Source organism: Dendrobium catenatum, unplaced genomic scaffold, assembly GCF_001605985.2.
Source record: "Dendrobium catenatum unplaced genomic scaffold, ASM160598v2 fragScaff_scaffold_365, whole genome shotgun sequence".
Taxonomy (NCBI): domain Eukaryota; kingdom Viridiplantae; phylum Streptophyta; class Magnoliopsida; order Asparagales; family Orchidaceae; genus Dendrobium; species Dendrobium catenatum.
In genome coordinates, this window is record NW_021318827.1 from 440,443 (window position 1) to 465,305 (window position 24,863).

Consider the following 24,863-nt stretch of genomic DNA (forward strand, 5'->3'; position numbering starts at 1 on the left):
AATTGCAAGAAGACTTGATTTGGGACCGCAGTGGTCATAAACTCAAACTTAACTCAAACTTGAGTTGGACAACAGGGGACTTCGACTCGAACTTGGACTCGAACTTGCGAACTTTTGAACAGAATTTGAATATTGATTGAACTTACAAATTTTGGACTCAAATCAAACTCAAACACATTGACAAAAGATAATAATTGAACTCAAAATAAATAATATAAATATCCTGATTTGAATTGAGACAAACAATGACAAGGGACTTGCAAGTTTGAATTAAACTTGCTATTTGAAAACAATGAACCAAGCTTTAAATCGATAATCATATGTGGAGAATTGGAAATATGAAATGCAAAGTAAAGATCAAGGAACTCAAATGAACATTGATGGACCATTGCAAATAGTGACTCATGGCAACTGAAATTTCTCCACTACACTCATAAGTAATAATCAATGTGAACACGTATCTTGATTGCAAGTAAAAATACAGGACTCTTAATTCGCTCATGGAGGATGTTCACCTCGATTATTTTTATGAATGATTGAGGACAATTGCAATAAGGAGCATACTCATGAAATACATGAAAGAGACAAATCATGAAGGATGTGAGTGCGGTAATTTAATAGCAATTCAGCTCTAATCAAGTAATTTGCAATGATCACAAGCATATGCGGGGCATGCAATAAATGCAACCATTCTCCTGCAAGCATGTCTGATTGCAAGTAAAAATGCAGGACTCTTAATTCGCTCATGGAGGATGTTCACCTCGATCATGTTTATGAATGATTGAGGACAATTGCAATAAGGAGCATACTCATGAAATACATGAAAGAGACAAATCATGAAGGATGTGAGTGCAGTAATTTAATAGCAATTCATCTCCAATCAAGTAATTGCAATGATCACAAGCATATGCGGGGCATGCAATAAATGCAACCATTCTCCTGCAAGCATGGAGCTGAATTGCTATTAATTGATATCCGGTGAATAAAATGATAATCAATATCATTGCATAAATAAGCAAGTGAGATTTGCAAGTAATGAAGATTGAAAGGTGTATGCGATCAATTACAAGTGCATACCAATGAGGAAAGTTCATCATACAAGCTACAACTTATCCTTGAGGATGTTGAAAGGCTTGTGATGCTCATCATAACTCACACACAAGTAACATAAAGCTTATGACGACCGTAGTGGTCATTTCACAAACATGTAAAAAGAGCTTGAAGACACACATGAAAAAGATCTGTAATACATACGAGTCCTCTACGAATACAGATATATGTACAACATCCACCCATGGGTAGATGCAGAAAGACTTTAGTAAATGAAGTATCATGTAGTCAACTTTAGTCTACGAATAAATACATCTTCCTACAGCAGTAGTGGATGGTACGACACCCCAAAAATCAATCACCGTTTAATGGCCAACAAATACAACGGTCCAATTCACTACAAGAAAGAGAAAATGATATGCAGTGAATTCAAATACAGAACAATCGTAGGAAGCCACTCATTTATGTATAGTGCCATCTACAAGCAAATACATAAGGCCTTCGGCAAATACAAGATCATATGAGTCGAAGCAGGAGATTCGTTAGTGCACTATAATCCAACTGCATAAAGCAATAAATAGTGCACGACAGTCTACTTGTACAAAGCAGCAAACAACTCAATTTGAAAGTTGCTATGCCACGCCACCGAATCTGCAACACTTTTACAAGCAGACAAAAGACGTTTAGAATCTACAACGCCACACCACCGAATCTGCAACACTTTTACAAGTAGACAGAAGGCGTCTACAATCTACAACACCACGCCACCGGATCCGCAACATTTATGCAAGCGGACAGAAGGCGTTTACAAATATTTCAAGAATGCCCTTGCACATGCATTGTAGTTTGTATATACATAAGTACACAAAGGGGTAAGTGTAACACACGTGATGTCTAGGGATGCTACGCGGGTCAATAAATTTTAACCCGATTCTTCTAAGCAGGTAAGTAGGAGTCGACAAGGTTCGACAAATAATCATTAAATGCCCCCAAACACCTGCATGGGCCCCGAAGAGCATGTTGTGGGAACACATGTGACGTCTAGGGATGCTACGCAGGTCAATAAGTGAATTCAAGTTCGAATCCGATCCTTCTATACGGATCAATAGGAGTCGACAAGGTTCAAATCATCAAATAAATATACGATTGTGACGACCAGCATATTTATTTAATACATTCATATTAGACCTTCAAGGCCTATAATAAAAAGAAATCACTAATAAAGACATAAATCATACGAAATCCGATCCCCTATCGGCAAATTGATATGGTCGATAAGGTTCAAGCTTTAAATAGAAATGACCCCTTACACCCCAATGATGGCCGTGTTGAATGTAAATCTCAACCGGAGGGGTTCATTCCAACATTCAAAACTCCACCCAAATACTCATAAAAATCCTAGAAAATCTAAAAAATTACAAAATCCAAAAATATTTAAAATTTGAAATAAATTCAATCATCCGAATACTTAAAGCAAAATCTATCTATCATCCGCAACCGTTTGTCGAAGTGGACAAATTGAAATACTTTAGCTCACATAGAGCCAAATGCCTACTCGAAAATATCACTAGGATCCATTCTCAAATAATCTCCTGCCAGTAAGAACGTGGTACGTGTCCTCTAACCGGCGGTTTTGCCGCCAAATGGTACCGCAGGATAAATGGTTATGACCCAGACTCTCTGAACTGAGTGGTTTTGCTGCCAAATGGTACAATGAAATACCAGTTATGGCCAGAGCCAATACGTTCCTTAGTGATATCAAATCCTTGGGATATGAATCAATAGGATATAATCGATAGGGTACAAAACCCTCTGTTAGCTAAGGTGGATTCAAATTTGTCCCCTTAGACAAACATTCATCCCAGGTCTACAAGATACCCTTGAACGAAGCAACTCATGGTTGCCGACAAGGATCCTTCTGTCAGGTTGGGTCGACTGCCTCCTCTGACTAAGTAGACCAGGGACCACAATGGCTCGGGATGACGGAACAATGGGATCTTGATCGGGTCCATCATCCATTCCCCCACCATCACTTTAAGTGCAAGATGGTGAAATTTCTATTTTAAATATCAAAACCTTCAGAATTCCAAATATCAATCATTCAAATTCTCAAATTTCTAAACCTTTAAACTTCCGAACTTCATGACATCCTATCGCAGCTCTTCTGTCTCTCTGCAAGCAGGAATCGAGCTCTCTAGTTGACGCCTCTATTCTTAGCCCTCTGATCTGATCCTGTAAGCCAATAAAAAGACGAGGGTAAAATTATTATTATGTTAATATTATTAGTTAACAATTATTATAATTATTAGTAATAATAATAATAATAATAATTTATTAACTATAATTATAATAATAATAGTTATAATTGTAATTATTATTACAATAAAAGAAGGGAAAGAAAAAAAGAAAAGCGAAAAAGATACAAAAAACGAAAAGAGAAAAAGGTACAAAAAAAGAAAATAAAAAAAGAAAGAAAAAAAGAAAGAGGAAAAATAAAAAAAATAAAAAATAAAAAAAATGAAAAAAAACCCTAAACCCGATTGTTGTGCCGTCATCCCAACACCGCCTCTGTCGATGCAATTGCAAATGTATAATCCAAACTCTATTCTTGGTGCTTGCAATGCGGCGAGCAACCACATATATAACTTGATTGCCCAAAGTCACAATCCCCTCACTAGGTCTATTACTATTAAAATTAAACTCCATATATTCTGTTTTAGATCTACTCAAGCGAAAACCTTTAGACTCTAAGGTTGACCTCCATAATTCAAGTTTACCTTCAACTCCATCTTTAGTCTTATCAACAAGAAAAATATCATCAGCAAAAAGAATACACTAAGGTACATCCTCTTGCAAATGTCTGGTGAGAACATCCATGCATGACTAAAGAAAAAAGATATGGGCTTAAAGCTGTTCGTTGATGTAATCCCATCGAAATAGAGAAATACTTGGTCAAACTACCCTGTGTTTGAACACAAGTAATAGCTCCTGCCTACGTATCTTTAATGATTTGAATATAAGCATTATTAAGTCATTGAGACCTAAAGCTAACAGCATTTTAATTTTTTAGATCAATTGATAATTGTACCTTATTATTTTGTTCATTATGATCTTTTTAAGTATTTTTTTTTTTAAAACACCCATTTCATAATGTCTCAAAGTATAATCTTTCATCTTACCTTCTTGTTTTCTTTAATTAAAATAATATTATCTTCACTTTTAATTCTTCAACCATGATTGAAATCTCTAAATCTCTTATTTCTTCACTCTACAATTTTACATATCCCTTTTTTGGATCAATCAATACATCTTTTTATTTTATTCATTGTGCTTCTTTCTAATAATTTTTTAATTGATAATATTATGATATCTAACTATCCTGTTATATTTTCTGCTAATGCATCCAACTTGATCAAAGTTTTTAAATCTCACATCCATGACCTCAGATCTTTTATATCTTCCTTTTTAATTCTTTAGTAGCAAGCCTGCTAATAATCATAAAAAATTGTAACATTTGCTTAGCTCACAATCTTCTGTGTAAGAGTTTTAGCTTTCTTATAATCAATGTAAGTCTCAATGCCAAATGATATAAAATTCACTTATTTTGGGTAAATCAAAGATTCAAATTTTGTGTCATCATCATTGGAGCTATTGTGCTAATGCCATCAAAAGTGATGCTTATCCTTGATCCGTTAGATGAGCATTATGTAAGTTTCAATGTGGTCCAAAAGATATAAAATTCACTTGTTCTGGGTAAACTAAAGATTCAAATTTTGTGTCACATCATTGGGGCTATTGTGCTAATGCCATCAAAAGTGATGCTCATCCTTGATCCGTTAGATGAGCATTAAGTTTTGCCCTCTGTTCAAAATCCCACACCAGAGTAGCATCTCTGCATCAGTTAATACAACTCTAGAATCCAAATACCATGTTCAACGTATGAATCATGAAAATTTTATAGTCCAAGGCCGTGTTCAGTGTATGAAGCATGAAAATTTTAAAGGGATTCTGTTTCCATATCTTTTACTTTCAAAAACATGGATGCTCTCAAATACTTTATGACACCATATAACATGATTTAAATATTATATACAATCTTAATCCTTCAAAATTTAGGGAAATTATCTAATTAATTATTTTGTACTCTCATACGCTAATTGATTTAGCATGTCTTAAGGTATAGGATTTTTCCATGCAAATTATGAATGAGATGCTTACAGGGCTAATTTTCTCAGTCCACAAGCCTTATGCAATATTAAGAAGGAACAAATGGGCAATTAGGATTCATAAAGCTGGCCCCAAAATCCTTGGGGTAAGGCTCATGATGATGATAATGATATGTGGAGCTGTAAATATTGATATTTATTTTTAATATATTTAGTTTTTTACAGAATTGTACCCTGCTCTATACCTAATAGTCATGTCCATACTTCATCACAAAACATCCAAACTCATCGAAGACTATTTGGGATTTGACTAATTATCATGATGATGATATGTGGAGATCTAAATATTTATATATACTTTTTCCCCTATTGTATGCTGTACTCATACTCTTTTATCGTGTCCATACTTCATCATATAACATCCAAACTCATGAAGCACAACCAAACCAAGAGCAATTATCAATGAGGTAGGAAGGGAGGTCGACAACCAGCTGATGAACTATACTGCATTCGATACTGATAGATTACTAGATTGTGGCGATGAAGGGCGTGGGAGACTAAAGGTTTAGGCTATTCAATCTTTCTTTCCTCATTCAGTTATGGTAAACCTGATGCCGATGATACCGATGACCAGCTGTGAACTATGCATCATTCTGGTATTGATAGAGGTACTAGATTGTGGGGAGGAGGATGTGGGAGACTAAAGGTTCAGGCTGCTCAAACCTTCCTTGCTGCATTCCGTGGCCTGATGATGATACTGCTAGGTTTTCCAATAAGAGAAGCAGCAATTGTGGCCCAAAGCTATTGAAATAAATAAAAATAAGTTTTTTTTTTGACTGATCCAGGTTACGTGGTTCAGTGTTCTTGAGATGGCTTTTCTGATCAAGTTATTTGACAAAAGTTCTAGTTACTGGCATTCTAAGATGGGAATTTTGCGCTTACACGCTGAATATTTTCCAGATATTGATGGAAGGCTTGAGAATAGCTTAGTGACACCATAAGCTTAGTACAAACTGCTAAATATTGTTAGCTTTTGTTGTATAATCCCATCCTTTTAAAGTACATTTTACTTTTCCTGTTCCTACTCTAACCATACTCGCATTTATACTTGTCAAACCTTGCCTGCTGTCTTTTGTTATGTTACGGTTGCAAATATTGCAAGTTTTTTAACTGTCATCTACCTTGAACAAGTGGGCAACTGTCAGAAATTGTCTTGCTTTTGTCATTTTTGTTTTGACAGAATCGTGATTGCTTTAGGACCCATTAAGTACACTAAGTTGCTTGGTAGCTCTGCGTTTGAAATGACACATTTCTACTGAAGATGATGTTTATCGTAAATTTTTTTGCATTTTCTTGTTTAGCCCTTCTTTTGATTTTGATCGAGTATAATGCAAATTTGTATTTTGATGTGCATGCTATGCGGCTATGTTTTTTCAGAGTGAGGGACATCGTCAAATTTTGACAAGTGAGTTGGAAGCTGTTGGCCTGAGGTTGAACAAGAGGCCACCTCAAGTACGCTTAATACTTTCATCAATATTTTTTTTTTTAGTTTGAAGCAATCTACACTTCATCAGCCTTCTATTTTTATTTTTCTCTCTACTTTATGATGTTGTCATCCTTCTTCCATATAAATTTGATTATCGGTTATGCAGAAAGATTGGTTTTCTGAAGTCCGAATTGCACATGACTTATGGATAAATCATCCAAATTGCGTATTGCTGTTTTATTGAAGGATTCTTCTCCCATTTAGATTTTTAAAATCCCAATAAAAATTGCTCATTCTCTTATACATCATTAAATCTAGTGGGATGCACAATTTCAAAATTTTGTTTGATCATTATTTTGATGCATAAAAAAATGTCATAATGGTTGTGATGAGGATATCCGATAGTGGAGAGTTTATCAGAGAAGAGGCCGGAGATCTACGACCATGATTACACCGCTGTATTTCTGAGCTATTATTTATATTTGATTTATTATTGTATCTTTTCTGATTTTACCCCCACTTGAGGGAGTAGGTTCATGTGACCCCAGGGGCACTCTTGTCTTATGGATTTTTTTATTGTATTTTGGCTATTTATAACCCCTCATCTTCTTTGAAGGGGATGATGATTATTATTATAAATTTTCAGCACTTTGTTTCTTTGTGAGTTTTGAGGGTTCTTGTGAGAACTTTGGTGAAGTCCCTAAATGAGCGCAAAAAATTACCCACCAGTGGCAGGAAGTGTCCGGGCTCGTGGTCTTTTTCTTCTCCAACTTCTCCTTGCCCTTTTCTCTAGCCATCGCCCCCCTGGCCTCTTTCCCCTAGCCGTCGGCCTCCCCCTTCTACTCCCAACTGCCACCCCTCCCCTCTTTCCCAAGCCGCCGACCAACTCTCCTAAAACCGCCGGCCAAACATCCCCTCCCCTTAACCGCCGGTCAAGACCCACCATCTAGCCGCCGGCCACCCTTCCTCCCCTTGACCCCCAAACTTTTCACCTTCTATTTTTACTTTCCAAAGATACCTCATAATATTTTTGGAAGGTTTAAATTCAGATTTCAAATCATTCCAAAATCTGAAATTCCCTTCCTTAAATAAGATGATTTAATTTAGTGAAGTCCTCCATTCAAGTTAATTTGAATTTTGAAAATTCTTTCTATTTGCTAGATGAATTAATTTTGGAAAGTTTCCTTATTCAATCCACATTTAATTTGAATTAGGAAGGAGAGATTTGTAATAAAATCTCTTTTCCTAATCAAGTTGGCCAAGATTGGTAACCTCTTTAGGTCCCAATCAAATCACCCATTAAAGGGGCTGGCCCCTTCCTCTCCCCTTTCCCCTTTTTTGCTCCTTTCAATTTAGTTTCTCAATCAATTACTCCAAATTAGTTCCAAATTTATATATTTGATTTAATTCTTATCTCCTTAATTGAGAGATCATGATTGACAACTCTATTAAATCAACAATCTCACCCCAATCATGGCTAGTCGCCCCCTTCCCCTTGCCCCTTTTATGGTTTCCTTAAGTGCTCCCTTCCTACATACCTTATACTCCAAGATTTTAGCCTTCCAAAGCTGTGTCCAGATTTCCTGGACATTTTAATATTGTTGTCCAGAAATTTCAGCAAGCATAAACTTGTTGTCCCGCTGTCCAGACCCTCTAAGTTGCTGCCCGGAACGTTCCAGCTTGCTATCTGGAGTTTCCAGCACAAGTTAATTTGCTGTCCACTCATGAATGGCTGATCCGGAGCATGATCACGACTTCCTTTTTGACGATCAAGGATTAATCAACATTCTTCGATCTCCTTTTTTCGATATAGATCTTGAAAACAACCACTCCGTCGAAGATTACGTGGAAAGAATCCTCTTCTCCCTTGCAACCGCTATTGATCAACAACAACCTTCCGTTCAGTGGCAACTATCTTCCGAATCCTGACAAAGGTGAACTCTCATGAATCTTATTCCTTCTAAGTTTTCCTCCATTGTGGGATCATTTGCAAGCTTTCTCCGCCTAACCAATTATTAAGAGTGTGAGTGAGGGATCTTAATAGTGACTAGTCTTATTGTTAATTAAGAGATTTCTTTTGAAACCCCACGTTAAGCAAAATCGGATTTACTTTGATTATTTTGTGCTTCAAATTTTATCTTGTAATCAATTGCCTACGCCTAATCATTGCTTTATTGTCTTCAATATGTTGTTTAATCCATAAGAAGTTGAATAATTGCTGTTGCTTTGTCATAAAGCGTGTAATTTCAAGTTAATATATTTGCCTATCCAAGTAGTCATACATCAGATTGACCATGGTTGTATAAGAATATAATTACGATTTTAAAGGATGGAGAGTTTAAAATGACTTGGAATTAAATGCATAGATGATTGATGATATCTTCCTTGTATAAGATGGCTTTGATTGGTAATTAAATGATAACAATTAAACTTTAAGAGGGATAGCGTAGGTTATCCAATTACATTTTTTTTTCTCATATGCTTTATGAATGATTAATTTGGACTAACAACAACATCAAGTCTCTATCCCACTATGTGGGGTCGATTACATGAATACTTTTTCAAATTTAGACTAAAAATAGATGAAATTGATTCACAATTATTTCTCATTTTGTAAAACTCAATCAATACTGTAATCTTGAGTTTTAAAGCTATGAAAGAGGTAGGCGCAAAAATAGTATTTTGGATAATAATAGACATTCTTCTAGTAGGAGGAGAAAAGTTCATCTCATCTCAATTTGATAGTTAATGCCTTCCAATCCACCTTGGTCTCCCCCAGGGTCTACAACTAATTTTTGTCCAAAATTGCATCTGTGCTCCCTAACTCCAAGGAAAGAAAATCCGCCCTCACCTAGATCTCCTGTAGTGTCACCATTAGATCTGGGCAGATGCCTCTACTATTCTCCACCTTCCTCATTTCAATCATCACACCAAAATAGCCAGTGTCGACCAACTTTAGCCCCAACTGGTCCACCACTTGGTTGGAGATGAAATTGTGGGTTACCCCATTATTTACTAGAACTTCCACTGATTCTCCTCGTATCTTTCCCCTCACTTTCATGATGTGATTTGAGGTAAACCCCACCATTGAGTTCATGGAGACCTATGCCGCATCTTGGTGCAAATGTTCCTCTTCTTGAGCCACTTCTTCCTCTAGTGTCTCCTCCTCATCATAGACTATAAGTACCTGCAGAAAACAGTCCTTGCAGCAGTGGCCCTATGTAAACTTGTCTTCACAACAGAAATACAACCCCCTAGCCTACTTCTCCCGAGCCTCTGCCTTGGTCATCTTCTTGAAATTTCCCTCGACTGTGCTCTTATTCCCCTAATCATTGGTACTTCTTTCTAAATGGGCCTAAGTTGTACCTTTCATGCCAAAGAAGTAGTCCTCGTCCGTTATGAAACTCTCGAATTGCTGCCCTTGATGCTTCTCTCATGCGAGTTTTTGTCCTTACCAACTGGGTTAGCTCCATAGCCTCCCCCAATCCTCGTGGCCTCAATAACCAGACAACGACCATGATCTCTAGCTTGAACCCCTTCATGAAATTCCCCTTTGTCTCAAATAACCTCTCCAATCAGCTAGAAAGGTACTCAAACCTCTCTCGATAATCCATCATTGTCCCTTCCTAAACCAGAGCAAAGAATTGCTCGTAGAAGTCTCCTTCTCGACTGGTTTGACATTCTAATAAACTTTCTTTAAACACATTCCATGATCGGATTGGATCTCTCATGTCTCTCCACTGATACTAAGATAAGGCCCTCCCCTCCAAGCATGAAACTGCCACTGTGAGTCTCTTCTCCTTCGCCAGCACATTCATCAAGAAGTACCTCTCCACCCTATAGATCCACCCATGAGCATATTCTTCCTAAAAAATAAGCATATTCAGTTTTCTTACTCTGGTATCCCCTCCGCCCCAACTTCCTCTTCCACCTCTGGCTCCTCCCATGTGGTGATTGTTATGATTTCTCCATTGTTCTCTACCACCTCTCCTTCTTTCGTAAATATCCTCTTCCTTAAAATCACCTCTCCTCATTTCTTCCTCCCAATTTCTCCTCGCGCCATATCCTTCACCCATCTCCCTCCTGGTTATCGGTTCAAGAGGTGGCATATTTTCCATGTCGACCAAAATTTGTACCTCTCGATCATCCCCTATTTTGTTGATATTGGGGTTTCTCATACTTCCTTGGCCACCCACTGATGCTCTAGTCTCCGATGTTGCCGGTTGGGTGTGAAGCTCCAATATTTTCTCCATATCCTCTAGGTTATAAAACCTCCCTTCCATAGATAAAATCAGTTCCTCAACTTCATATTTGAGTTGGCCAACTTCTTCTAGTTTCTCTTTTAAAGCACCTACTTTTTTGCACCATGTCTTAAATCGTGTTTTGATATCAATTTAATAGGAATCCGATCTCCTCACAACAAAAACAATAATAACGAAGAGAAAATACAGCAGAAATCAACGAGAAAGTTTTTTATTTTGGCAAAACAAATCAATATACAAGTTGATTAATTATTCGAGAAGTAGATTGACTCTCTATGAACCCTAGACGCCGTTAGGGACAACTCCAAATAAAACTACAACAAAACACAATTCACAAAATGAAAATAAAACATCTTAATTAACCTTAATAAAAATCTTCCTATCTCAAATCTGAATTTAAATTAGCCCTTTTTCTTTAAATAAATCTTTCCTAATTCCCTCCCAAATCTGAATTCAAATCAGTTCTCTTTCTCTAAATAAACCTTTCCTAATTCCCTCTCAATTTTGATTTTCTATAGTAAGTAATTAAAAGTGGAATTATTCCCCTTTGAGCCCCCCTCTCTTCTTGCCCTCCGTCCAACCTAGTGGGGTCCACCGGCTTAGCCTCCAGTCTATCAATTTATTTTCGATTGTCGTTAACATTTGTTGGCTACTAAACCCTTGGTTAGGCTCAACATAAAAATGGCTGGAGTTCACTAAGCCGAAGAATGAACAGGAAATGGAGGTGGAGTCAACAAAAGAGGCAACATAATTTATAGGTCGAGTTGATCAGGATTTTTATGATTTATTGAATTGGTTTGGTTGATCTAGCCTAATTTATATAGGATAAATCTCATGCATCATTTTCTTGCTTAATACTAGTTTGAATTTTTGTAGGCCATATTGGGATATGGATCATGATAAGATGAATAATGTTTTTAGTGTTAAGGATGTTGAAACGACCTCTCAATAAATTTAGAAGTTATAAAACAAAGATAAAGTTTTGATGTATCATTTTTTATGTTTAATTTTTAATATCTCTTCCTACAAATAATAAATAACATAAGAAAAATGGGCAAACAACTTTACTATAAATCAAATTATCTAGCGAACACTATATAACTAATTTAAAAAATATGTTTATATAAAATAATAATATATAATTTTCTAATTATTAATTTTAACTAATATATTGATAACACATAATAATTTATTGATTTAATAATAATTTTACTAATATTATCTAATATATCAAAATTATCATAGTAGTAATAATATGTAATTTATACTAAAAATAACTTATGATATAATATTATAAAAAATAAATGCTTCCTACACAATTATAATTGTTGTAAAAACCATTAAAAAAAAAAAAAAAAAAAAAAAAAAAATTCTTCAATAGAATCTCAACTAAAACATGTATCGTCATATTAGGAATAAAAGTGTTTAGGGTGTTTAGAAATAAAACATGTATCGGCATTTTGAATCTATTTTAGTATTTTGGTTCTCTTGTTCAAATAACATGTATCGGCATCATAAGGGCAATTTTTTATTGACAAGTATTTATATATAAATATTTATAGATTTCAAGCTCTAAACCCTTGGGCCCTTGGCTAATTTATTTTATATTGTATAATTGATTTTCTCTATTATGTTTATATTGATTTTCTTTTGCAGTAAAAGTGATATAGTATTATTTTATTTAATTATTTTGATTGAGATCGTTTTTTGTTTCCTAATATTCTTCACGTTAGTAAATTTTCAAGGCAATATGTGGATGTTGAAGCTATTTATAATTGTTATTGTGGTTCTTGGATATCACATAATCTCCTCCTATTAATTAATATTATGTTTCATTATATAACTACCACTTTGATTGTTCAAATTGGCTCTCACGCCAGCTTTTGGCTCACATCCAAAGCCGCAGCGAGCTCAAGATGCTCCACAATGGTGTGAGCGTTGCGCCTGCCTTGGTTTAGGGTGGCTTAGGGTATAAACTACTCGTGTTGGTGAGAGGCAATGAAAACATAATCTTGTTTGCTAAAAATAGAATAATCTATTTTGCATTTCAATTTATTATTATTATTATTATTTTCATTTTAGAACCACAGAAACTAACGAATAATGCATATATATTTCAGCTTCTCGTTTGATGTTTTTCTCTCTCATTTTCACTTGTTCGGAACATTTTTCAACCAATCAAATTAATTGTATGATGTGTTATTGAAACTTGCTTGGGGTTGCACGTGGAAATCAAAAGCATGAAATTGGAACTGCATATCTTACTGAAGATAACCAAAACAGATTTTGTTTGAATTTCTTCTCTCCTTGATAAACTTGTAAGTGTTTTTAGTGATCTTAGTTTGAAGATAATGCCCCTTTTCTTTCACAGATATATTTCAAAAAGAAAAAGACGGGAGGCATTTCATTCAACAGTACTTGCGCATTGACTCAGGTTGATGAAAAGCTTTGCTACCAGATTCTCCACGAGTACAAGATACACAATGCAGAGGTACTTTATTTTCTTGTCATATTATGCTTCTTTTAAATTTCTTTAATTTGAGAATCTTTTGTTGACGCATCACTTCTATAATCTAAAAACCATTAAACTATATATTTATTGTTCAATTCCGCAATGCATTAAGAGCCCGTTTGTTGTGATGGAAGTGTTTGGAAGTAGTCCAAAGTGGTTGGAGTTGGGTTGCCAAAGGAAAGCTTCATTAAAGTGAGTTTTATTGGTGTTCATTTGTGTTGCATGGACTAAATTCTACTGAACTAATTCCAATATTTGTTTGGATTGTAGTAAGTTTCATTTTTTTTTTCTATCATATCATTAGTTTTAAATTATTTTTATTATTGATATGAATAAATGCAAAATTCTTACCCGTTATCCTTTAATTTTAATTATATGTTATGATAAAAGGACCAAAATGATCCATCAACTCTTTGTGAGGGACCAAAATGGTCCACAACTATTTTGAGGGACCAATTTGGTCCCTCAACGCCTCAAAATGAGATATCTTGGATTTATTGTTCAAAGTGATGGTGAAATAGATGAGGATATTATTAGTAGAATTCAAGTTGGATGGTTAACAAGGAGGAATACATCAAGCCTGTTGTGTGATAGGAAGTACGTGGTGGTGGGACTTGCACTGTGTTATGGCACATAAAGTTGGCTATTAAAAGAGAAGCATAAAATTAAGTTAAGTGTTGCAGAGATAAGGATGCTCAAGTGAATGAGTGGATTCACTCTTATAGACATAATGCGAAAGAAGTATATGTGTGAAAAGATTTGGGTAGCTCCAATGATTGATAAGATTAAAGAGAGTCACCTCAGATAGTTTGGTCACATAAAACGTCGGCTTTCTGATAACCTAGTTAGGAGAGTAGATGTATTAGATTTGTCCTATGTTAAGAAAGATAGAGGTATACCTAAAAAACTTGGTTAGAAATATTAGAAATGATCTTTTTTATTATTTTTAAATGAGAATTTGACTCTTAACAGGACACAATGGAGGAAAATAATTCATGTAGTCAAACCCATATAGTGGGATAAGGCTTGATGTTATTGTTGTTCATGAATATTCTTATTAGACATTTACAAGAGGATGTACTTTGGTTTATGCTTTTTGCTGATGATATTATTCTTGTTTATAAGACTAGAGTAAGTGTTAAAGGAAAACTTGAACTATGGAAGTCAACCTTAGAGTCTAAAGGTTTTTGTTTGAGTAGATTTAAAACTGAATACATGGAGTGTAATTTTAATAATAAGAGATTTAGTAGAGGGGGATTGTGACTTTGGGCGATCAAGTTATTAAAAAGAGTATGCATTTTAGATATCTGGGTCTATTGTTCAACATTATGGTGAAATATATGGGGATATTACTAGTAGAATTCAAGTTGGATGGTTGAAGTGGAGGAATGCATCGGGTCTGTTGTGTGATAGAAAAGTACCCAAAAAACTTAAGAGAAAATTCTATAAGCGGTAGTGAGACCTGCAATGCTTTATGGTGTAGAATGTTAGACATTAAAAGAGAAGCATAAAATTAAGTTAGTGTTGCGGAGATGACGATGCTCAGGTGGATGAGTGTCTTTACACTATATGTAAAAAGGTTGGAGTATCTATAGTGGTAGATAATATTAGAGAGAGAGTCGCCTTAGTCGGTTTGGTCACATAAAATATCAGCCTTTTGATGACCCAGTTAGAACAATAAATGTATTAGATTTGACCTATGTTGAGAAAGATAGAGGTGGACCTAAAAAGACTTGATTATAAAGATTAGAAATGATCTTTTCTTATTAGATTTACATGAGAACTTGACTCTTAATAGGATGTAATGGAGAAAAAAAATATATGTAGCCGACCCCAAATAGTGGAAAAAAAGCTTGGTGTTGTTATTGTTGACTATTAGAAAATAACTTTAGGTAAAATTGACTTAATACTTCATGGGCATCAATGTTGTATTCGTCATGATTTGCTAGGCTCTTCATGATATACTACTTGATGTTATTATAGTTGATCATCCAACCTTTTAGATTCCAGTTTTTTTTTTTTTTGCTGCATCCTTCAATATGATTCTTAATGACAAATTTATCAAAAATGATACTAGTTCTATTTGCATCTCTATTCTTCTTCCGCATTTTAATTCCCGCAAATGATTCTTATATGATAATACTGCCGGGCTCTCCTTGCTACATATAGGATTATGATTGCTGTTTTTCTTCGTTAAACTGCTGCCATTTAGTGGAATTATGGATTCTGTATAGAATGTTCTACATTATGTCTGATCTGATTATTACTTGTTTATATCTAGGTTCTGTTTCGTGAAGATGCCTCTGTTGATGATCTTATTGATGTAATTGAGGGTAATCGAAAATACATGAAGTGTGTTTATGTCTATAACAAGATTGATGTCATCGGTATAGATGATGTAGATGGACTGGCTCGTCAGCCAAATTCCGTAGTCATCAGTTGTAATTTGAAGGTAATCTCTCTCTGACACAGACACCCCCCACTCTCACGGGCACACTGACCTGTCTCCTTCTCTATGCTCAACATATCTTAGAGCGTTTTTGTTGTTCCATTTGTCAAAATAGTTAAGCTGCTGGTTGCAGCTTTTGGCATGCACTTGTTTTGCTTTGATTTTCTTAACGGTGCACCAGAACAAAATAATAAGGTGAAGGTAGCCTATCTCTGATCAAGTTCTTAAGGGCATCTCCAACCGAATTCCAAACGCTTGAATGGCGTTGCTCGCGAGCTCCAGCCGAACGGTAAAACTTCTACTATTTGGTTGCGGGTGAACAGTGAGACGTCAATATTGGCGTTGCACTGTTCATCTTCGCCATTTTTCTGTCTCTACCGAACTTGCCGAAAAAACGCGTGAAAGAAGAGAATGACTGTTACCTTCGCAATAGGGGCAAAATGGAGTTCGATTGGAGATGAATCACAGCATTTTTTACACGGCATTTTGGAGTGAAAAATGAGATTTTCGGTTGGAGATGCCCTAAGAACATCTGGTTTACTATTGCCTTGCAGCTGAATTTAGACAGATTACTCGCAAGGATGTGGGAGGAAATGGGGCTTGTGAGAGTTTATACAAAGCCACAAGGACAGCAACCTGATTTCTCAGATCCTGTAGTTCTCTCTACTGTAAGTTGTGTCAATTCTTATCTTTTTCTGTTTATAACGCCTCAGCATCTCAAATACCCTGTTGCCCCCTTTTTTTTTTTAAATGAAATCAACCAGGACAGAGGTGGCTGCACCGTTGAAGATTTCTGTAATCACATTCACCGCAGTTTGGTTAAAGATGTGAAATATGTGCTTGTTTGGGGGCTGAGTTCAAGGCACTACCCACAGCACTGTGGGCTTTCACATCCTCTCCATGATGAGGATGTTGTTCAGATTGTAAAGAAGAAGGTATTGTCCATTATTATTTCCTTTCTATGTTACTAATCCGCCATTATTGAACGCTCATAGCTTCCACCAGGGTCTTATTATTCTGTGCGGAGTGCGGAGGGCGTCCGGAGACCAATAAAAATATGTCACTTCACCTCATTGGTGGGTACCCGGCTCGGTACCCGCACTCGGTACTGCAGTACCGAGTACCGCTAGGTACTCAGTGCTTAACCGGACGGTTCTCCCGTGCAATATCCGTACAGAATAAAAGCTCCCACCGGGACATTCTCAGGCTCCATGGATTTTCATATTTCTTTGCATTTGTATGTTTGCTCTTCCTTGCCTAAGAGGACTTACAGTAGATCATCTATTCCTTTCAGGAGAAGGAAGAAGGTGGAAGAGGCCGATTTAAGTCTCATTCAAATGCTCCTGCTCGCATATCAGACAGAGAGAAGAAGGCTCCTTTGAAACAATGATCATGGCAGACATTTGATGCTTTGCTCTCATGTATTGTACCATTTGATGCTGTCGAAGTATGCTGAGAAGTCCATCTGTTAAATTAGAATTTATGAAAAAATAATTCTTTATTAAAAAATAATGTTTATTTTTGGAAATGTATTATTCATAATGGAGAGAATACCATTTACTTTTGTTTGGGATTATTTTTATTAGTTCATTTAATATAAAATGAATTCTTTATAAATGAAGTTTTAAAATTATATGAAGAGTTCAAAATTAATATTGATTTTCAACTGTACCAAATAATTGATAGTGTAGAAATTTTATTAAATTTAAAAATTTGTATTTTATACATGATATGAGACATCCCATCAAGATTCACCACTTCAATATAAATAAAGGTGGTATTTAAGTTAATTAATGTTTTGTATGGGTTAAAGCATTCTCTAAGAGTGTTGCATATATATGGGAGGTTTAGATTTTGTTAGGGATGATTTTCTTATTAATTTTTTAAAGTGGTTTTTTTAATAAAAAAAAATATTTTTGCACTAAAAATTGTTTTAAAAAGCAATAAAAAAGCCGTCCCAAATGAAGTCTTAATTATGTTTGGTTTGGGACGGTTTTCTTATTGTTTTTTAAAGCAGTTTTTTAATATAAAGATTAAAATTTTTGAAATAAAATGATGCTTTATGTAGCAGTAAGAAAGTTATCTCAGGATGACTTTCTTATTGCTTCTTAAAACAGCTTTTCAGTTTAAAAATTAAAAATTAAAAAGTTGTTTTAAGAAGTAGCAAGAAAGCGATCTCAAACGAAGCCTTAGTATAGAAAATGAGAGAATGGTTTCAAACAGATCAATTCAAATCATACTCTGCTCCTAAAAGATTAGTAAGAGATTAGGACAGCATATATTCATGAGAGTTTGCCTTTTTGATACATATTCACTAAAATTTAAATATAATTTTATAAATAAAAGATATACATTAATACACACCAACTATTTGATATTTCCCATAATAAATATTCATTTGATGTTCTTCTAAGAAATTTAATTAATTTATATAACCTCACACAAAAAAAAATTCACGACTCCACCACTAATATATGTTCTGAATTAATTATATTATTAGAAATATTATATTATCTAAATAATTATTAAATATATTTTTAATAAATTTTGCATCTTCACGATTGAGAATAAAAAAATCGTCCCAAACAAAGTCATATAATAGATTAGTAGCCAAAATTCTTAATCAATAGATAAAACTATTTTTTTATACAAAAATTTTATTTTAAGATGAATAAATATTTGATTTTTATAATATTTATTTTAAATTTGATTTAATTTATAAAAAAACTCACCTTGAACTTTTTTCATTAATTATATATATAAGAAAAACACTCCCAAGGAGAAATTATATATGTATGAAACTTTTTTAAAATTTTAAATAATATTCAGATTTCATATCAAGACTTTATCAGGTTATTACATGTAATAATCTAACTAGGGTAGAAGAGATCATTACACTCAAGAACTCCAAGATTTGATCACGATGTTGTTAACATCATGCCATGTATGGGGCTACGATGCAATCACTTATGTGTTAAAAAGTTTAGGGTTTACACTTTTGATAGTTCATTCATGAATGGGTTGTTTGATTGGAAGTAAAATGATTGTGAATTATTCAAAATGCAAGAGTTTTTAAAATATCGATGTTTCGTTGGAAGAAAAAAGAATGCAAAGTAAAATAAATCTAGTGTAAATTATTTTAGTTCATTTTTTAGGTAAGCTAAACTTACCTAATTTTGAGCGAGAACCATTTACAACACAACTTGCTTGACCACTGCCACTGGCCATTACCACCCACTACCATCGCTACCCGCCGCCAGCCACTAACCAACATCGGTTTTCGCCACCATACGCCAACCACCAACCACTGACAATCGTTGCCACCAACCACCATTTGCCGTCGCCGCCGCTGTTGACCACCGTCACCAACCGCCTACCACCGGCCATCACCAATGACCACCATTGAGACTTTACACACTATATTTACTTTTTAAAAAATATTCACTTGCATTTACTTTAAACTTATCTAAACAATTTCAAAATATTCTATTTTTAGCCAACCAAACATCCCTTAAAGGTATTCATTTTCTTTAAATCCTAAAAAAATTGAATATATTAAAGCATGATGCCATTATATTGATTTGATAAACATTTTTTTGGTTAAAACCCTCTATAGGGGCCTACGCGTTAATATCACAAAAAACGATTACAGAGTCCTTAAATGGTTCCTCCAGCTCTCTAATACTCAAAAGAGCTATAATTAACAAGGAAAACAAAAAACCTATGAGCCGGTGGATCCTTTTTCTACGAGTACAAAAAGAAACATAGCAGAAGCTCGGGCTATGAGAAAACAACACCCAAAAAAGGAAGAGCAGAATAGTCCTTTTCAGCTCAATCTTCCTGCAAAAAAACTGAAGATAACAGAAATAGCAATTCGAATTTGAACGAGAGAATACCTTGGATCATTGAAGCTCGTAACACGAAGATTATTTTGATGCCTGCAAGGAATTCTCCAAAAAAAAAGTAAGAGAAATAAAGTAGATAATAGAGGTAAGGTTTCCAATGTTATCCCTATAAGGCCAAGAGTTCATAACAGCATTAGACAACCAAAGATAGCCCTGGAGAAAACAGATAACCCCATTGAAAACCCAATCCGACTTACTATTGTCATGAATAGGGATCATCCTGAAACAGGACAACCCACCTAAATTCTTCCCCTTAAAATAGCCCAGCCAGTGCAGATTCAGGCCAAAAAAGAAACCATAAATCCCACCTAGATTACTACAACCAGCATAGAAAATATATCAGAAACTCCAACTAACAGACCTGCAAATAATCTTAAACTGGACATTAAATTCAAAACTGGAAAGATAATTCCCACTGCTCAGACAGAACCAAACATTGTCACAGGAATAATTCAACATCATAAAAATAAAATCATACAGGTAACCAAAATAAACATGGATAAGAAACTTAGATCTGAAACACATGAAACAGAAAATATAACAATTCATGGCAACAGAGAAAAGAGCCTTCCCAGAAAATTGAAACACAGACGAAAGAAGAAACAAAAACCAGGAAAAAAACAGAACATCATGACCAAGCAGACATTATTAACCACTAAAACACACCAAGCAAAATCACTCATGACGGATGTAAGGGAGGCCCATTTTATCTAACAAAACCATGCCTTTAAGAGGAGCTGGAAGATTAATAATAGGCAATTCTTGGTAGAAATCATTGCCAGAGCCAAAATTTGCCAGCCAATCCACACAAATATTGCCTTCCCGGTAGATATGGGAAATGATAAAATTGAAGTTGGAAAGCAAAATTTTAATTTTCCGAATAATATAAAGATCTTTAGGAAAAATAGCATTAGTAGTAGATATGGCTTGAATAGCAAGTTTGGAGTCCACTTCAAAATACACATGCTGAAAACCCAAATTCAGACAGATAGTTAAGCCTTGTAAAATCCCCAGTAATTCGGCATTTAACACAGAATTCGTAGAGATAGGACCAGCAAAAACAACAATGGGATTCCCTTCAACATTGTGAATAAGACCACCCATGCCAGCAATAGCATTTCCAACCGAGCCATCAATGTTAATCTTAACATAAGGTGGAGCCGGTTTCAGCCATTTAACAATACGATCCATCATATTGGTATTAACCCCATTGATATCAACCCCAAAGTAACTAGCCAAACGATTACAGTTTTTGAAATTCTTTTGAGAAATAAGATTGACAGCAATAAGACTCAAAACTTTGTTCCTAACATTGGTAATGATCTGATTAGCCCAGATTCTAATATTTTTATGTTTAGACTAGTTTCTAGCTTTCCAAATGTACCAAATAATCAGAATAGAAATTAAGCAATTAATATGGCCTTTACCTTTAGAAAACCAGATCTCAAGAATATCTGGCAATAAATATTGATTACTGAAGTTATCCAAACCAGCAAGGTTAAAAAAGTGGCACCAAACCATTTGAGCAATACTACTACTAACAAAAACATGTTGAGTACTTTCAATATTAAGACAACATTGACATTTAGAGGAAAAATAAAAACCTTTCTTATACAGATTGGTATCCACGGGCAAATAGCCTTTAAGGCATCTCCAGGTAATCAAAGAATAGGATAGAGGAATCGTCTTATGCCAAAGAGAACCAAAGATGTGAGAGACATCACCTTAATACGAATATCCTCCCAAAGTTAAAGTCTATAGTTATAAAATTATTTAACTTTCTAATGTCTTATATAAGGTCTTCATCTCCAAGCTTCTTATTAATAAAATTAGTATAATATTTCATAAGCTGGAACTATATTTCCTAAGGGTAGAGAAATCTGGCAATATTATACATGGTTTTAAAATTCTCAAAAATGTTAACAAAAAAGGTTAGTTTAAATTTTTCTTGTGTGAAGTTGGATCTTATGAAAATATTTTATTATATTAAATATAATTCACATTTTTAACAATTAACTAATAAACATTTTACTTTTATTTCTTTCATTTCATCGGTATAATTCTCTATTATCATTTATAGAAAAAAATTTACCTTTTTGTTAAGGTATTTTGAGAATTTTTAAAGTGTCGTGTGCCGAAACATTTGCAGTGGTAAAGAAATATAGAGTTTAGCGTCCTTGTTTCGTACAAATATCAAGCACATACACATATGAGAGAGAGGGATGTAACAATCATAAGACACTATAATTTTGTATGCAAAAAATCTAAAAAAGGTAAAAACCATTAGGCCTGGCCTAGTTAAAATAATTCCACTAGTGTTTATCGTTGATTTGATGCCCTTCCTTGAGTAAAGGCATTGAAATAACATGTAAATATAATTAGGAATGAAGATCTTTAACCAGCACAAGTTAAGCTCTACTAGGGTTTTGCCCTCCTCGATGTGCCTCTGGTCGTCATGACCTTCCTACGCTATCAGCTTCAGGGAAGTTTTCTCCTTCTCTTATCTTTGTATTCTCTCATCTTTTGTATAATTTCTTGCTCGTCTTTCTGATTTGTCCACCTCCAACCATTCCAGCTACAATGGCGGTAAATCGTGTGATTAATCTAGGCTTTTCAGATGGGCATTCAACTTTTTGTTCTTTTCTTGAGGCCCTTACTGAGATTTCCCTTGTGTTTATCAATCTTAAAACCTCTACTCATCGTGACTTACCTTCCCTTTGGATTTCAGAGGATTTTTTTTTTCTTTGGCGGCATCATTTGAGTTCTCATTGATTGAAACCTTTCCTGATTGTAGACCTTCAATCGATACTATTCATAATTTTTTTCAACCTTAAGCTCACTGGTAATTTCTCATTTTCTTTGTGGAATCCTAAGCATGTTTTGATTATGTTGGTTAATGATTTAGACTATGGCTGTGTCTTCTCTCATCATTCATACTTTGTGAACAACTCCATGAAGTTATTTAAGTGGTCTCCCTTTTTATGTTAATGTTGAATCTCCTGATTTGGGTTTCATTCCCTAACTTTGCGTCCCTACCTTTTCCATCCCCGTATCCTTCACAGTTTGAAGTCGTTGTTTGGTAGGCTGTTAAAAACTGATTATGTCACTACGATTGATTCGTGTCCTTTGATTACTCGCATTCGTGTTAAGTTAGACATCACCAAAACGCTATCCTGATAGAGTTTTGCTTGGTCATGATAAATTTGGGTTGTATGCTTAGTATGTAAAAATTTGGGTATGCTTAAGTTTCCTCCTTTTTGTGTTAATTGCAAGTCTCTTAGCCATTCAAATTTGGATTGTTATTTTGCATCATTTTATTGTTGTGAATTATGAGAATGTTAAATTTGGCCCTAATGAGGCTTTCCTTAATGGTGTTGTCAGTCTAGATGATGAGGAAGTTCATAGTATTACGGATGCTTCGTCGACTAATGTATTACCTATGACTAATTCTTATGAAAATAGAGAGGGTATTACTAATGTTATGGGTGGCAATACTTGTATGGTGAAACATATAGTTATCCCCTAATGGACCCCTAGTTCTAATATTGGTGTTGATGATGAAATTGTTATAGCTGATTCTGGTTTAAACTCTATGCATAATTGCTTTGTCACCCAAGTTGCTAACAAGTTGAAGCCTAGGGAGTGTCAGGCTAATAAAACTATGGGGGATCTCACTTATGTTGTGGCTGTTGAGTTTGGTAGTACTTCAGTTGTGGATGTTAGGCCTCAACAGGGATCTTTTGACCCTGAGATTTGTAATACTCTTTTTAACTTTGCTTTGGATGTTTCTGCAATGGTTCCTATTATTTCCTTGCCTTTTCAATTGTTGATGTTGGTGAAGGAAAGGGTAATAAACAAATTGATCAATCTAATTGGATAGTTTGTAATTATGAAGAAAATTGTGAGCTTGGGGGGGTGCCTTGTGGTAACCTCTCTAAGGTAGTGATTTAAATGTGATTCAGGTGATGAATGAGAATTTCTTTGTTGGTTCTAGCAAGAAAGGAAAGAAAAATAAATGTAATGGTTACAAATTCTTGTATTTCAAGTGGCAAATTTACTAGATCCAATGGAAAATAACTTTGGCATGGGGTTAGTTTTTTGGTGTGAGGCTTGTTCTGTTCTGTTCATGTTGGTTTGGTGTTCTAGTATTTGGGTGGCATTTAAGTGTTGTTGTCTTGTCCCCTGGGAGCTGTGGCTTCTGTTGGTGTTTTGGTGCTTTCTTACTATGGGTGGTATCCCTATCTTTGTTGGCGTCCATGTCTTTGTTTTTCAAATTTATTGGTTTTCTGGTGATTAGGTGCTTCTTGGTGTTGTTATCTTTTTTTCTGGGAGTTATGGCTTCTGTTGGTGTTTAGATGTTTTCTTGTTGTGGGCCCTCTATCTTTGATTAGGTTTGCTAATTTTATGCTTTGGAGCCTCTTAACTTCTTGCAGATATCTAGAGTACTCGTGTTGCTGATCATGGTAGGTTGCTGATGTTTGTGGTGCTGACCATCTTGGTTGTTTTGCTTGTGTTTGCTTCTTGGGTTTGTCATCCTTAATTATTTTTCCTTGCTTTTTTAATTGTAATAGATAGCATCTAAGGCTCATTAGATTTTGCTTTAAATGTTGTACTTTTAGAGAGCTTCTGATCATCCTCTAAGGACTTGTAACCTTTTTAATTAGTAATATATAGGCCCCTACGTGGGGTTTAACAAAAAAAGGTAAATATATATCAATTAGAGCATATTATTTGATTAGAGTTGGAAAAGTCAAATGACATAATAGTTGTTATCAAGAGAATGTTGACCTATTCAATTGGTCGATAGGACTGTAGTTAGGCGACAAAGTTCGGAGGGCCCATAGTTAGGTGGCTGAGATCAGAGGGACCATTATAAGACGACGAAGGTATGAGGGAGGACATAGTCAGTGGGCAATGGATGTTGGAGGGACCGTAGTGGGCAAGTGACAAAGATTAAATGGACAGTAATATATGACTAGCCAGGATACCTGACTTGTTGTGTGTGTGTGTGTGTGTGTGTATATATATATATA

The 24,863-nt window shown here is 35.0% G+C and overlaps 1 protein-coding gene across 2 annotated transcripts in view; it reads left to right on the plus strand.

The window, feature by feature from the left end:
* Positions 1–17,501, plus strand: part of LOC110113895 (developmentally-regulated G-protein 2) — a 33,219-nt gene extending 15,718 nt beyond the window's left edge. The window contains exons 7-13 of one of the 2 annotated variants that reach the window (XM_028693779.1): positions 6,654–6,728; positions 13,336–13,455; positions 15,758–15,928; positions 16,480–16,593; positions 16,690–16,860; positions 17,220–17,325; positions 17,356–17,501. In XM_028693779.1, the coding sequence (XP_028549612.1) occupies positions 6,654–6,728; positions 13,336–13,455; positions 15,758–15,928; positions 16,480–16,593; positions 16,690–16,860; positions 17,220–17,315 (747 nt within the window). In that variant the 3' untranslated portion in view covers positions 17,316–17,325; positions 17,356–17,501. Of the gene's footprint in view, positions 1–6,653; positions 6,729–13,335; positions 13,456–15,757; positions 15,929–16,479; positions 16,594–16,689; positions 16,861–17,219 lie in introns of both variants that reach the window. The other variant, XM_020846609.2, reaches the window with a different exon arrangement.
* The last annotated feature ends 7,362 nt before the right edge of the window (positions 17,502–24,863 follow it).